General features: G+C 30.4%; 1 protein-coding gene across 12 annotated transcripts in view; it reads right to left on the reverse strand.

Annotated features, from left to right (window-relative positions):
- Positions 1 to 2,057: 2,057 nt before the first annotated feature.
- LOC134706871 (5'-AMP-activated protein kinase subunit gamma-1-like) overlaps positions 2,058 to 17,349 on the reverse strand; it is a 170,114-nt gene continuing 154,822 nt past the window's right edge. For all 12 annotated transcript variants that reach the window (XM_063566201.1, XM_063566196.1, XM_063566193.1 and 9 more), the window contains 9 exons: positions 16,471 to 16,529; positions 15,501 to 15,546; positions 12,627 to 12,805; positions 8,397 to 8,477; positions 7,730 to 7,852; positions 6,914 to 6,985; positions 5,822 to 5,902; positions 5,249 to 5,342; positions 2,058 to 4,931 (listed from right to left, as the gene is read on the reverse strand). In XM_063566201.1, coding sequence (XP_063422271.1) covers positions 4,906 to 4,931; positions 5,249 to 5,342; positions 5,822 to 5,902; positions 6,914 to 6,985; positions 7,730 to 7,852; positions 8,397 to 8,477; positions 12,627 to 12,805; positions 15,501 to 15,546; positions 16,471 to 16,529 — 761 coding nt within the window. In that variant the 3' untranslated portion in view covers positions 2,058 to 4,905. The remainder of the gene's footprint in view (positions 4,932 to 5,248; positions 5,343 to 5,821; positions 5,903 to 6,913; positions 6,986 to 7,729; positions 7,853 to 8,396; positions 8,478 to 12,626; positions 12,806 to 15,500; positions 15,547 to 16,470; positions 16,530 to 17,349) is intronic.

Genomic DNA, 17,349 nt, shown 5'->3' on the forward strand with positions numbered 1-17,349 from the left:
TATTGTGACTTGGATGGTTGTTTCATACCATATTTTATATCTCATTATCAAGCTTAACGACACTTGTATCATTTCATTGAGGGTTTGAAGTTTCATTGCAGTTATGTATTTTTTGTAAGAAATGTACTCTAAATCTGGTTGAAGATGAACAACATTTTATAACTAGTTGTCCAGCATACAAAAATGATAGGGAAATATTTTTCAAGGAGATAAATTGTATTTGTTCTAATTTTATACATCTTTCAAATGAGGCAAAATTTGTTTGGTTATTTACTAATGAAAATTTGTCTGTACTTAAAATATTTAGGGAGCTATATTATTACATATCTAGATGTTAGACAAAAAGTTAATTAATGTATACAATAACAATGATAATTGTAATGATTTTATGGTTCTGATCCTGCCTGGAATTAAATGTATATGATTTTTATAGAATGAAGATAATAACAACTCTGAACTTTTTTTAATGTTTCATTCTATTATATAAAATTTTTTTTCTGTTAAAAATCATGATGTATTGTTTTATGTGTACATGTTAGGCTGCCCATCAAGGGACCTTGATTGGAGTATTCTTATTCTATATATGCCACCAAATGCATAAACTTGGATTTGTCTTTATGGCTTTTATGGCAATACATACATCAGATCCAATATGAATATTATGTACAGAAATCCAAAACAATATGTCTTGGCCTTTCTTTGGTAGTTAAGTGCCACCATCAAAGAAAATGGTCTCCATCTATATTTTGACCAATAATTGCTGTTCAGGTAAAAATCTTTCAGCACAACCAGTCAAGTTGGTGTGATTAGGTGATTAGCGATGGAAATAGGTAGGGCCAATATTCCTTGTATTTGTTTCATTCACAAGGAATCAAAATTAAATGTTAAAAGATTCTACATTATATACTTTGGACTAGGAGAGCTAAAAATGTTAGACTAGTTATCAATATAGGACAAGTCAGTTGACAGATTTAGCCTTAGGTTCAGTCTATCAATAGCTGCTCTGGCCTCAAGGTCCACTGCAAAAATCATTAACCTATGTCATAGCATTATGCCAATTTTGGTAAAACTGGTAAAAATGTACCGTAATATATTTTTTTTATACAGAAACTAAAATGATGACATTAAGACTCCTGGTCATTTTTCTCAAACTCTTTTCTGTTCTCAATTGAGTTGTTTTATATTTTTTAAGATGGCTGATATGGGATTTTTATATTGAAGGCCGTACTGATTCCTATACTTTCATATATACATTTCATCTGAACTATGGTAGATAATTGTCCCATTTGCATTCATACCACAGATTCTTATTTTCATATTGTATTGCTGGTATTTTTTTTCTGTTTATACCTGTAGTATCATTGTCGTTTTTGCCCCACAATTAAAAAGGGGTAACAAAAATCATTTATTACAGGGCAATCATGTAAGGAGTCAAAAGATTTTGGCTAAATTTGATCTATTTGTAGATCTGGTCTTCGTGACAATTTTAAAATTAAAAAAATCTTTCTATCTACCATATAAACTTTCAAAATACAAGGCAAGAAATTGGAAATAAATGGGACATGTTTCCATGGGACACAGATAATGCCCTGCTTGCTTATACGATTATTAAGGGACATACCTCAAGAATGGTAAAATTGACACAACCCATATTTGTACTTATTCTGTGTTTTGTGGTGATACACATTATGTGTAACATTTGCTTATGGCCAACTTAAGTTCAAGAGCAAATATGAAAAAAATCTGCAATTTTTCCATTGGTAAAGGGGCATAACTCTAGAATGTTTAAAGTGATGCTACCAAATTTCAGACTTTTTGAGGTAATACCCATTGTATGCAAGTTTCATAACATTTGGTTGAAGTAAACTAAAGTTAGAGAACGGAAACCAATTTTGAGATGTATGGACGTACAGAAGGACAAGATAACACTCTATGCCTCTACACTACTGCAAGGGCATAAAAATTGGTTGTCATTGAAGGGCAATTACTTCTAAAAAAGTCAGACCAAAATGAAGAGGAGGCTTAAAAGGGACCAACTGAGCTAAAAATAAAACAAATTCTGTTTTCACATTATTTTTAATTAACAATTCATTATTTTGTCATTGTTCCTACAAAACAGAAGTTTCTGAATAGTTATGATAAATCATAGTATATACATGTTACACCTATGTACAATATTCACAACAAGGTCAATTAATAAACATTCATTCTCCTGACCTGAAATTTAGTTTTTTTCTTTACTTTTTTATTATAATCTTCTGTAGTCATTAAATGCTTCCCCTTATATATCATTCAACTAACCTATTCCAATTCAGGAACTTGTACATTACTACAAGACCACATACAGAAAAACTTTCCAACAATGCATTTAAAATTTTTGAATACCTTTAGATTAATTTGAAAAAAAAACTTTGAAAAAAAAGAAAGAAGGGTAATCAAGTTGCATGTGAATTACATGCCACACATGTGATCTTTGATAATACTGATACAAACAAGGGGGGTTACTTTTTTATAAATGTTTATTTCACCGTTGATAGAAATCAACGACTATTTCTTTAACATCACAAACAAATTCTTACATAAATGTAGCTGTGAAAGCTGCATTAATGGAGGATCAGTAATTCATAAACATTGTCTAGCGATGTGAAACTAGTTTTGATTTTTAAAATATAAAGACCTGGAAATATTAAAATGAATGCCATTTTTGTTTTATAGTACTGAATATACCCTATATGAAACTAACAGGCACCAGGACTAAACATCCCTATATATATGTTGTGCATTTACAAAAATAAATTCTTTGAAAGCTAAGAACAATACGCTTGTTTTTTTCATTTATATGTGATAAAATATCATCTAAAAATAAGCAATGGCTTCAAATGTCATAAAAATTTGTAATGTATGCTACAATCTTTTGTGATACTAATAATATTATATATATTCCACTTTTTTGTATGAATTGCTATAGATAAAACAAACAAATTCTTACCAACACATTTTTTAGATACCTGCAGTAAACACCTGAAGATGAGCATTGACAATAAATTTTTTTTCAAATTCTAATGGGATAAAAAAGGGGAAAATACCACAATGTCAACATTTCCACATTTAAGTAGAAATAAAAATCTTCAAACATTAGAAGCAACCAACAAGACAAGTAACCTCCAACTAAATTATTTTATATCATAGATAAGACAATCTTTAAGAAAATAAGTGTTAAAACCAAGTTAATTTCTTTAAATTCAATACAAACAGGTTGTTATTCTGTGAAGGTTTGTTAACCCATAATTTCGATAATGATGGAAATATCTAGGATTAATCTGCTGTTATATTCTAAAATTTCAAAATCCAAATGGCATAATTCTGGGGGAAAAAAGAAGAAACACACACTTTTGATAACCTGACTTTATACCAAATAACATAGTTATACCTGTAGTTATTCTGGAAAGGTCAAAAACGATTCTTTTCTTGAAAAATATCAAACAAAAAATAAACAAATTCAAATGTGATTAGTTATGTTTTCATCATTACTGAAATTATTTCAAAACATCTAGACCAACATCTCAACCAGTTACTTAATCAAGTGTGGAAAACTGAAATGTGACAATGCAAGGAAAGCTACCAATCAGGCCACTTAGACTGTAATCAGGCCACTTAGACTGTAATCTATCATATGCCTAAATAAGAGTTTTGCTGGTCATACTCAAGACTAGGATAAAATTTGTGAACTCAATTGACCGCTAAAATACAATTACAAAATAAGACGCAGAAATTATGAAAATTGCATCTTACAATCATTGTGATATGCACAAATTAGTATGAATGTTCTGAATTACAAAAATAAAACATCTCATTACATAGATAAAATAAATAATTTAAATAAATTAAATAGTAAAATTTGACAATGGTGAGATTCATTATAAACAAATCAAAGTCCCAGTAAAACCCCTTAGTTTGTCAAAAAAACTAGACGGTGTAAATGACAGTCACAGTAAAAATCAACACTCTGTCCAAAAAAATTACAAAAAATATCTGGAATCAGATTTAACTCATTAAACTTTTTTTACTGTCTTTTAAAAGAAAAAGAAAATTTAAAATGTTGAGAAAACGGTAAATATTTTCTCTTTATTAATTTACTTATGCTTATAACTGATTTTTTTTAATGTATGAATCTAATTCAATATGATGAAAAATGTATCCATGATGCATTAGAATTCTTATTTTTTTTTCAAAATGGTAATAATGAGAGTTATGTTAAAACTGATGTTCGACTAGAAAAAATTCAGTCCAATAAAATTACTTGTGATATTTGTGAAATCATTTATATGAATTAACTTTTGATTAAATATGATTGAACAAGAAAAATGCTGACTAAAATGCATTGTAAGATAATATAAGTCAAATACTGAAACAAATCAATAACTGATTTTTCTTTTGAAAATCTGGTTAAAAAGTTAAAATTAAAGTGTCTTAGACGCGAAATAAAATTAGCACAACCAGCAAAAATTTTGTACTATAATGTTCTTTGCTTCAGATGAGTATTCTATATTTTAGAATAAAAAAATGACCGTTAAATTTCAAAATTCAATGAAGAAAGTAGAGACACACTATTGCCTATTGTCAGTATTGAAGGAATGATCTGCTATTAGTACATTATCTTTATAATTCATCTGACATGTTTACTACTCCATAATGCCATGCATCACAAAAGACAATATCATAAATGTCATCTCTACTGAGACATCTTCAACAAATCACAGTAATAGAATCCATTCCCTGCTGGATAGCTTTCCTCACTTGACCAATCACAGCAGTGATTACATTCTGTCCTTTACATAGGTAGTTATGTTGATGGTTTGAGATCTTATATTCACCAGCAGTTCCTTTACAGTTTTATCACAGATATCATGATTTTTTGATGGGTTCATAACCTGAAAATAAAAAAAACAAAGCTTTTAACACTTGCAACAGTGGAGCATAGGATGAATATTTCCATGTATCATTTGTATATTCATGTCATTCTCTGTACCTCATATTTCATTTGTTATTGTTGTTTTTTTGTTGTTGAATAAAGTACTGTATTGTATTGTAATAAATAATATAAAAAGAAACCATTGACTTTTCTTCCAGATCTTGGATCCTGTATACTATTTTATTTGTTATGCATCATAAGTAGTATTTTATTTTGATTTTAAGAAAGAATCATAAAATAAGCTAAAGCCTGACTACATATTCTTATTATACTCACCCATAGGCTTTAGGACTAAGAATGTAAGAATATCAGACAGTGATACAATGCCCTTTACGTGTGTTTCAGTATCAACTATTACCAAACGATGAACCTGAAATAGGAAAATGAGAGAATAAATATCTGTTTTATTACCACTACATGCAATATATATCTCTGAATTTCTTAAATAAATATTAAATTAAGAACATTAGCTCATTTTGAAAATAATTCCTGCTCATATCCTGCAGAAAAAAGAAATTATAGGCAAATAAAATAACTCATGCAGGGATTCTTGAAATGAAGCTAAGATATGTTTGACAAACAGGAAAGTTGACAGTGTTGTAATCAAACAACAAATTCTTTAAAATAATCTTGCACAATTTGGTGTGGCAACTGTTAGCTTACAGTTAGTTACTTCCCTTAGACCATCATTATGCCACATTTATTTTCATAACAACAGATGACTGAATCGATGTATTTTTCATGAAAACATGTGATCAATTAGCCTTGTTGGGTATATCTTATTCATATCCTGTGGAAGAACGTCTTCTTTCATTCAAAGGAAGTATATTTTTAGTATTTTAAAATTACCTCAGCTTGAACTAATTTTACAATAACATCTTCTAACTTGTCAGTCATCAGACAGTTTACCACACCTTCAAACCAACTCTCCTAAAAAATTCATAGTAGAAATTAATCAACAATCTCACAAACATTCATTGTAATTCATTAATTCATTTTTTAGTAGTTTTTTTTTTTTACTTTAGCACAACAGCCATTCCTATAAACCTAAAGCATGAATAATATGGAGGATTCTTTCATCACTCTGCTTATATTCATACAAAAACTGATAAGTCTCATAATGTTTTATTTCTGCCTCTGAAATGTCTGGTTTTAGTTGTTTGCATTTTAAGAGTAAAATGCAATAGTTTAACTAATTCAACTGCCATTTTTTTTTAGTAACAACAAATTCATTAGTTGAATGATTGTGAAGCAGCTTTATCTCACGTCCAATCAGTTTCAATCAACAACTTGCTTTATAATGTCACATCTTTAAATTGAGAATAAAACAACCATCTAAGTATTTGTATATAATATCTTTTGCTTCTTCATGTGATATAAATGCAAATAAATTATACTTTTGTAAGAAAAATTAAGAGTCAATGTTATACATAACTTTGTCGTCACCAGTTTCATGTTAACACGGAAATGCCATTAATATTATATTGTCAGAACACCACAAACATCTCATCATTAAAGTCATTCAAATTTGAATCAATTGTAACATATTTTAATAAGTTCAAATTAATACTGGTAAAATAAAGCTCTGCATAAGTGATAATTACACTGACAGGGTTGAATGAATTTGTAGTCCCTTGTAAGGCATAGCTGTAGTTAAATCTGTATAAAATTACTTTGTTTGTCCTAGATGATAATGCTTAGTTAATCTTATCTTAATGTGCTATTTCACATGGCAAGGATCTGCAAGAAGACATATCATCCTCTCCTGAATGCCAAATGCTTAGCCAAAAATCAACACATACAAATTTTTCAAGTATTTGGTTAGATCTAGTTATGAATTCAACCCAAGATCTCCCACCCTTTAAGCAGGCATACATGCTTCTACGAAACCAATGGCAGTTCACTGCTAAACCAGTTATTTAAAAATATTAAACAACTTACTTTATGCCTATGCTTTAAAGCTTGGTCTATAGTAATATCTAAATTATTGTAGGTTTTCTCGGCTGCTAAATTCTACAATAAAAATAAATCAATTCTTTCTTCATACTTGTACATTGTAACATTTACTGGTCAATTATCAACAGTAGCAAGATTGACATGTCAAATATTAACAAGGACAAAATAGCTAGTCTCTGATATTGATAGTTATAAGATCAACAGGTCAAATATAAAGAGATAGTATCAATAGTGATATGATTTTTGGGTCAAAATTGAACAGTGATGAGATTTTATAGACACATGAGAACAGTGAGAATAGTACTTTACTTAATTAATCTACAGACATGCAATACAGTGTTTATTGGAAAGATATGGTTGCTAAAATAAATTAAGAATAGTTAATAGATAATCCCTTATTCCCATATGATCTATATGCACATCATAAACATTACTGATGGATAATGTAAGCACCTTTAGAAAATGCACACCAACTGGTGACCATGTGTGTTATTTAAAAGAAGAAATATCCAGAAGTGAGATATCAACTCTTAGAAATTTCTTTTTGAATAACTCCATGAATGAAAGAATTATACTTAGTTTTATATTTTCTGCTAGTTATTTTTTCTGTTTTACTTATACCTCATTCCAGTAGACTTAAAGTTCTATAGAATGTTTGATATTTCTCGTCTCTGATGGAAATCAGTAAAAAAATGGAAAAATTGTCTTTTAGTGCATTACTCCTTCAAGAAGTCATCTAACAATTTTGACATTAATGTTAGGTCCTTAGACAGAACTGACCAATAAAGTATGAATACTTACAATAACATCAAACTTTGCATAAATATTAACAACTTTTCCTTGGTCATCTACTACAGGGACAGCCGATATTCTGTGGTTTACAAACATATTTAATGCTTCTATCACAGGTGTTGAGGTTTTGGCCTAAAAGAAAATCAAAACTGATATTTAATTCTTTTATAGGTATATGTACTGTCACAAGTTATAGGTAGCCCAAGCTTAATGAATGTCTGAACGAGACAAAAAGTTAAAATAATAAAACAAAAAAAACTTTGTTAAGGTTTTTTAAAGCCATTTGTCTTGCCTGCCATTGCTGCTGTCAGTATAAAAGTGTATTATACTGTGACTGCCAATAAAATGTCTCTTTATTAATAAAAAGAAATAAAGTATTTTCAAGTTTTGAAAAATTCAATGAAGCATTTGTCCCAAGTTTCATAGAATTCCATGATGATTTGATGCAGTTATGAATGTCAAAGTAAAACTTTAACCAGACTGGACCTTTTAAATGGTCAACATCATGTGGGCTGCTATTTCTCACTTCCAGAACAAAAATTGTTGCAATTAAAACGTTTTTAAAATTCATTTTGCTATTCCAACATACTAAAAAGTGTGTATCTAAATACTACACCTACTTACTATACCACATCTTCTTTTTTTTTTTTTTTTTTTAGTAAAATGAAATACTCACTGTTATAACATTCTGAAATGTTCCTATACAAAGTTCATCTAATGTTTGGTGCATAAAACCTGGTTTTGGTAATTCATTTATCTACAAAATACATAATAAACTTAGTTTGGGTAATTCATTTAAGTACAAAATGCATAATAAATTTAGTTTTGGTAATTCATTTCATTTACAAAATACATAATAAAATTAAACAATAGAAAGGTAGTATCGCAAATTATCTTAAAACGATTATACTTATTTCTGTAATATCAAACAACAATTGACACCCCTCCAAATACAGACCAGAATTACCTATATAGAACTAGAGGCTCTCAAGAGCCTGTGTTGCTCACCTGTTACTGTATTTACTGATGTCTGTCATCTTGATTGGTAGGTGGGGTCATTACTCTTTTTTTAAATAGATACCATAGTGATGATTGTGGCCACGTTTAGTTTAATATGGCCCATAGTTTTAGAAAAGAAGATTTTTGTACAAGTTACAAAAATGACAAAAATTTGTTCAAAATTGACTATAAAGGGCAATAACTCCTTAAGGGGTACTCTTACAATTTTTATCATGTTGACTTATTTGATTTGTAGATCCTACTTTGCTGAACAAAATTGCTGTTTACAGTTTATCTCTATCTAAAATAGTATTCAAGATAATAACCAAAAACTGCAAAATTTCCTTAAAATTACCAATTTTAGGGCAGCAACCCAATAACGAGTTGTCAGATTCATCTGAAAATTTGCGAGGGGATAGATCTTATTCTGATGGACATTTAAATCTTGAAAGATTTGCCCTAAATGTCTTAGTTTTAAAGATATAAATCAACCAGATGCTCCGCAGGGCGTAGCTTTATACGACCGCAGAGGTTGAACCCTGAGCGGTTGGGGCAAGTATGGACACAACATTCAAGCTGGATTCCGCTCTAAATTTGGATTGTGATTAAATAGTTGACACAGCATAGGTTTCTGACACAGAATGAATGTATTCAAATGAACTTAAAATTTTTGTTTTCTCTTAGAGCAATTCACTATGCTGTTGAATATTAATCCTCACAAAAAATGTTTGAAGAAATTTTCTTTTTATTTATGAAATTTCAAATGAGAAAAATTGAACCCATTTTTTTATTCACATCCCCCTTTCCCTTATTCCAAAACTAATTTCAATTAAAATATTCTAATGGAGTTTGCAACAATTACTACTCATTTAAATACATCATAAAATATTAAGATGTAAAAAAACTGCTTGTTATCACTGAATGGTAAAGATTATTTAAATTTATCAGTTGGTAGTAAAAAGTGAAAATACATTGTATATTGTATATAACAAAGATTTAAGTTGATTCTGGACAAAGAAAGATAACTCCAATTAAAAAAAATTCTTGCAGATATTTCTTGCTTACTATATTGGACAAAGAAAGATAACTCTTAATTAAAAAAAAAATTTGCTATTTCACAATATTGTGAAATTAGATATTTCTTGCCATTGCACAATACTGTGCAATTGGAAAGACTATCTATTGCACAATACTTAATATAATAATTTTAGATCCTGATTTGGACCAACTTGAAAACTGGGCCCATAATCAAAAATCTAAGTACATGTTTAGATTCAGCATATCAAAGAGGCCCAAGAATTTAATTTTTGTTAAAATCAAACTTAAGTTTAATTTTGGACCCTTTGCACTTTAATTTAGACCAATTTTAAAACTGGACCAAAAATTAAGAATCTACATACACAGTTAGATTTGGCATATCAAAGAACCCCAATTATTCAATTTTTGATGAAATCAAACAATGTTTAATTTTGGACCTCGATTTGGGCCAACTTGAAAACTGGGCCAATAATCAAAAATCTAAGTACATTTTTAGATTCAGCATATCAAAGAACCCCAAGGTTTCAATTTTTGTTAAAATCAAACTAAGTTTAATTTTGGACCCTTTGGACCTTAATGTAGACCAATTTGAAAACGGGACCAAAAATTAAGAATCTACATACACAGTTAGATTCGGCATATTAAAGAACCCCAATTATTCAATTTTGATGAAATCAAACAAAGTTTAATTTTGGACCCTTTGGGCCCCTTTTTCCTTAACTGTTGGGACCAAAACTCCCAAAATCAATACCAACCTTCCTTTTATAGTCATAAACCTTGTGTTTAAATTTCATAGAATTCTATTTACTTATACTAACGCTATGGTGCAAAAACCAAGAAAAATGCTTATTTGGGTCCCTTTTTGGCCCCTAATTCCTAAACTGTTGGGACCGAAACTCCCAAAATCAATACCAACCTTCCTTTTGTGGTCATAAACATTGTGTTTAAATTTCATTGATTTCTATTTACTTTAACTAAAGTTATTGTGCGAAAACCAAGAATAATGCTTATTTGGGCCCTTTTTTGGCCCCTAATTCCTAAACTGTTGAAACCAAAACTCCCAAAATCAATCCCAACCTTTCATTTGTGGTCATAAACCTTGTGTCAAAATTTCATAGATTTCTATTAACTTAAACTAAAGTTATAGTGCGAAAACCAAGAAAATGCTTATTTGGGCCCTTTTTGGCCCCTAATTCCTAAAATGTTGGGACCAAAACTCCCAAAATCAATACCAGCCTTCCTTTTATGGTCATAAACCTTGTGTTAAAATTTCATAGATTTCTATTCACTTTTACTAAAGTTAGAGTGCGAAAACTAAAAGTATTCGGACGCCGACGACGCCGCCGACGACGCCAACGTGATAGCAATATACGACGAAAATTTTTTCAAAATTTGCGGTCGTATAAAAACTGCATTTTACCACTATGTTCTAATTTTAGCCATGTCGGCCATTTTGTTTGGTAGGCGGTGTCATCGGACACATTTTTCAAACTATATACCACAATGATAATTATCGCCAAGTTTGGTTTAATTTGGCCATGTAGTTTCAGAGAAGAAGATTTTTGTACAAGTTACAAAAACTGACGAAAAATTTGTTAAAAATTGACTATAAAGGGCAATAACTCCTTAAGGGGTTGACTGAAAATTTTGGTCATGTTGACTTATTTGTAGGTTTTACTTTGCTGAACATTATTGCTGTTTACAGTTTATCTCTATCTATAATAGTATTCAAGATAATAACCAAAAACTGCAAAATTTCCTTAAAATAACCAATTCAGGGGCAGCAACCTAACAACGGGTTGTCTGATTCATCTGAAAATTCTAGGGCAGATAGATCTTGACCTGATCAACAATTTTATCCCATGTCAGATTTGCTCTAAATGTTTTGGTTTCAAAGATATAAGCCAAAATATACATTTTACCCCTGTGTTCTATTTTTAGCCATGGCGGCCATCTTGGTTGGATGGCCAGGTCACCGGACACATTTTTTAAACTAGATACCAAAAGGATGATTGTGGCCAAGTTTGGTAAAATTTGGCCCAGTAGTTTCAGAGGAGAAGATTTTTGTAAAAGTTTACGGACGACGGACGCCGGACGACAGACGACGGACGTCAAGTGATGAGAAAAGCTCACTTGACCTTTCAGGTCAGGTGAGCTAATTATAATAAAGTGAAGGATTCCCTCACCACTCAGCTTACATTCAAATTGTAAAATAGAGAATCTAATATCATTTTTGTTCTGACTAGACTGCCAATATAGTTGTTTGCTTAGATTTTTTTTTTTAAAATTCTTCCAGTAATAACACAAAATATAATTTTAAAAATGTTAAAATATAAATAAACAGGGAATGTGTCCATGGGACACAGATGACGACCCTGCTTGCATATATAGTATAAAGGGATATAACTCAAGTACAGTTAAAGCGACACTATCTAAATTCGTAATTAATCTGTGTTTTGTGGTACATGTAATAAACATTGTGTATGAGTTTCATATAACATTTGAATGAGGCAAAATTAAGTTAGAGAACAGATAGGAAAAATACAGCAATTTTGTTACTTGTAAAGGGGCATAACTATAGAAAGGTAAAAGTGACACCACAAAAATTCATTCTTGATCTTTGTTTTGCGGTTATAAGCATTATGTACAAGTTTCATAACATTTGGTTCAGGCAAAGAACAGAAGCCAATATGGAATGTTTGGATGTACCGGCGGACTGGGGTAAAACTTTATGCAATTCAAAATTTTAACAGTGAGTGATAAAGTGTCTATCAATAACTCCATCATAATCATGTCGAATTGAAGTCTGAACAATAAATGAAATATAAACAATGACCAATATGATGCAATAACATACATCTATACTTACACATAAGTATAAGAATCTAAGAATGCGTTTATGGGTCAGTATATACAGGGCATTGCCAGTAATCCGGTCTATCACAGGCAGTCTATGTACATGGTTACTTATCAAAGTTTTCACAGCATCATACAAACTGGCATCTGGTTCTATATATACAAATGGTTTGATTTTCTCTGATAGGGCCTCTGAAAACACAATCAAATACATGTATAACTACATGTGAAATACTTGCAAGAAACATTGGCATAGTAAACTCATGTCAGCAAAATACAGTAAAGCAAACTAAATTATGTAAACTATCATATTTGCTTGAGGATGAAAAATAACATGAAAATAAATTCTTGCAAAAAAGTAAATCTTTCGATTTCCATGATATTAATACATCTAGAAAATCATAAAAGTGTATAAATAAATTGCCTCTAATTTGACTAGAAAGGGCTCAACAAGAATAAAGTGCCTGCCAGTAAATACAGTTATAAATAGCACAAAGATAACCATCATAATGTCATACATACATATATGATGTCTTCAAACATATATTCGAACTTTCCAAAAAATTGTTTTAAGATGTCCACAGTGGTTTTTTTCATACATATTTGAGATCCAAAACTGATATGTAAAAACATTATGATATTCTGTGAATTGTGTTCCAATAAAAAACAAGAAAGAGTCCATAGTACCAGTCGGAAACCAGGTTGAAATAGAACAAAAGAATCGAAGCTCTTTGTTAGAGAAGGCGATAAATGTTTACTGTATTGTTTACTATAGTGACAAGTTTTTTTAAAAGTTAATAGAAACAAACAAAATTGCAATTTTCTTCTCAATAAGGAGGTGTTTTATTTTAAAAACACCATTTGCATAAGTTTTCAATTTATCTAGTACATAGTTAAGCAGAACAATTAGATATCAAGTCGACGACATGGGTATCTTTGAAGTTGGATGAAGAAAATGCATAACCTCCGATTTTTTCTGAAAAATTACCACGGATGGAAAATATATCAATCTATTAGTTCAGTAATTTTTGTGTCTGCCCTTCCATTATGTGACTGAAGAAAAAATTCCAAAAAATAGGTAACAATTGTATCGAAAAGAGAAAATCAAGTGCACCTTTTTATGTTAGGGCGTGTTTGTCTTGATATCGTACAAAGTAAGAATATTTTATACATCATCTCGCTTCAGATTCTATCATTTTTATATATTAAAGCTACAGGTTGACTTTATAACACAAAAAAATAACAGTACTAAAAGATGAAATATATGGGTCAAGTGAAATACCTATCTAATGAGTCACAAAAACAGAGAAGGTGTGTTCGAATAGCTATTTTTTTACTGAAAGTACTTGACGACAGTCTTAAAAGTTGGATGATGAAAATGCATATCTTCGAAAAATTCTAATTTTGTGTGTGTGATAACTAGGGTTTATAGTCTTCATACACTAAAAAAAATGTAGTCTGCCCTTCCAAGAAATATTTAATTATGAATTTTCGAAAATTCCACCTGACAACCGATCAGACAATAGTTTTAAGTTGAATGAATGCAGACAAGATCATTAACTGATGCTCATTAGCTAGTTGATACATTTGTCTTTTTGAATATAACTGACATATAAGGATCGTATTGGTGCAATGTGGATAAATTGATCGGTTTCCAAGAGCAAAATTGGTAGAGCGTCATCCCTACAATGGCTTCCATTTCTACGATTGTGAAAATGAATTGGCGTAATGGGGAGATAATTTTGACAAAGTAGGATCCTGACTGGTACATGGATGCCCAACTCACACTATCATTTTCTATGTTCAGTGGACCGTGAAATTTGGGTCAAAACTCTAATTTGGCATAAAAATTAAAAAGATCATATTGTTGTTATTGGTTTTGAAAGGTGGCTTTCTTATGTAGTAATTGCACCTTAGTAAAAGATCATATCATAGGAAACATGTTTACTAACTTTGAAGTTGAACAAAAAACTTTAACCTAGAGCTGGACAGACAAACAGACGAATGAATGAACGGACACACAGAATGAAAAACCTAATGTCCATAAATGAGGCCAGGATTTTTTAATTTGCTTGTTTACGGATCCGCCGACTGATTTTGCTGATTTCCAGAATAAAATAAAAAATTCACTTTTCATGCTTTTTTATTCCCGTCGACTCTAACAAATACATTATCCCTGAAAATAGTTAAAATATTCTTTTTTTATGAAATGAAATTCATAACACTTTCTGTTGTATAAAAATAAAACTTCCAGTTTATGTTTCTAAAAATAGACATAGCTGACCTTGAAATGTCGTTTGCGCAAATAAATTTGCAAACGAAACCGGTGTTTAAAAACATTTACACAATAAGTTTGTTTCCCTTATTTGTCATCAATCCGTAAGATGCATCAACTCATAGAAATAGACTTGTCCAAATCTGGACAGGTCAAAGACATCAAGTTAAAGATTGAAGATTCACCAAGTTTTCTGGAATTGATTAAAAGCTAATCAAATCTGTTATTGTTTGTTAGTGACGTAATTTCTTCTTTGTCCGTGCACCCCCCTTTTTTGACGGAAAATTATGAGCAATACTATTTCATTGAACTAAAATTTAAGAAATGATGACAAAATAGCATAACAAACATATTTAGAAAGGTGAAATATATATTTATTTTGCATCTTTTTCTGTCTTGAAAGATTTTTTTTTTTTTTTTCCCCAACCGACCAACCCGACTTTTTCATTGGGGTAAATCCGTATACCAACAAATTAAAAAACCATGGCCTGAGGCATAATAAATTAATACATAGTCTAGTATTGCATTCTATCTTCCTATGAAGTTGAGGTGAAGAATTTAATACAAACCTAGATTTAGATACCATATATAAATCCAGAGTAGATATCTTACCTCGCCAGGTAGCTATTTTGTGTTCTTCTAATTCATCCATTTTTACCTAAAATATAAAATATTTTACATTAAAGGAGACATACATTTATCTCACCAATTTCAAAATATATTAGAGGGTCTGAAAGCAAAACAAGATTTCATAGAATACAATTACATTTGTCTTTGCATTTTGACAATTAGTTTTGATTTTACATCAGACTTGTGTAACATACATATTGTTTAAAGTAGGAGAATCTTCAGTGCAATTTATGTATTACTTGTGGTAGCCACCATTCTCTCTCTTTACCTGTTATGAATTACAAGATGGTTCCAACTTATAAAACAGCTAGTTTTCCAATTGTAGAGGGACATAACTCAAGACTTCTTGTAAAAGTTTTATAACATTAGGTTGAGGCAAACTTAAGAGAACGAAAACAAAAAATTCAGCAATTTTACCATTTGCAAAGGGGCATAACTCTAAAAAGGTAATGTGATACCTACCAAATTCAAACCTGATCTGTTTTTTGTGGTAATAAGCATTGTGTATAAGTTTCATAACATTTTGTTGAGCCAAACTTAGTTAGAAAACAGAAACCAATTTAATTAAGTACAGACGGACAAGGGTAAAACTTTATGCTCCCTCTGCTATGGAGGGGCGTTAATATAAAGCTTTATAAAAATAGTTAACATAGTCGTGGGATTGTAAAACTATTCCACACATTCTGCATCTTTCGGCTCAGACAAGACAAAAGTGCTTTCATGATTACATTTTTAGAGTGCCCCAAAAAAATCCATTAAGAAAGTTAATTGTTGAAGCTTTAAGGTGATATTTATATGCTTACATTCATGTCACTTGTCTCATTGTCAATTATACCACATCTCTATTTTGATATTAACTAACTTGCTCTATTTTCAGACCACAAACTTAATATAGAAGAATAACTTGCCGATATTTCAATGCGTATATGTCTACTGATTTGTTAATACTTACTAAAGGTGATTTGTAGTATTTATGTAAAATCAATATAAAGTCTGTTATTGTCAACATTCCTGAAATAAAACACAAATCTCTTTATTAAGCAGATAGTTATTGGCATCACATACAAAGTAGTACAGTATGATCTACCGGGTAATTAGATCTTTAATTCTGGTAAGACTACTTTAGAAATAAATCATAATCAAGGCTCAAAATAACTCAAGACCATGTAATATCTTGTGTAATGTCTGGACCAATAAGGAAAGATTCTTAACCGACCTTAGTCAAACAAGGGCTAAATGATGAAAACAAATTTATCCTAAAGATACAGAATCAAGCTCGTTATTGGTCAATATTGTCTGTATCTTTAGAATAAAATTGTTTTCATTATTAGCTATGTAATGATTGAGCAGTAGGAGAGTATGCCCAATACTTTAAAATGAGCATCTCTACATCTGGTTATACCAATTACTGTCTGGTCTTATAATGTTTAATTCTAGCTAGTCTTGTTTAACTGGAACCCTTACAAAAACCACTAGACTTAACTTTGAATTATTTCCAACTTCCTGATGATAAAATAGATTGAAATCACAGCTGAATTCACTGATTCTGCATAAATTAAACATGAGAGTGCATTTTGTATCGATTTAGGTGATATACAATTCACTCTTACTTTCATCTCATTTTTATCTACAATGGTGACATTATATGAATGACAGAAGTAAACTATTTGGGTCATATGTAATGATTAGCTCAGCATTTAGACTTAAAACTTGCTTCAAGGCAGTCATTACATAATATTTTAACAATAAATCTCTTATCATGTGACCTGCTTATAAAATCTGTACGTCACTATGAACATACAGTTTAAAAGTTAGCTTATAAAAATAAAGT

This window comes from Mytilus trossulus, chromosome 2 (assembly GCF_036588685.1).
Source record: "Mytilus trossulus isolate FHL-02 chromosome 2, PNRI_Mtr1.1.1.hap1, whole genome shotgun sequence".
NCBI lineage: Eukaryota > Metazoa > Mollusca > Bivalvia > Mytilida > Mytilidae > Mytilus > Mytilus trossulus.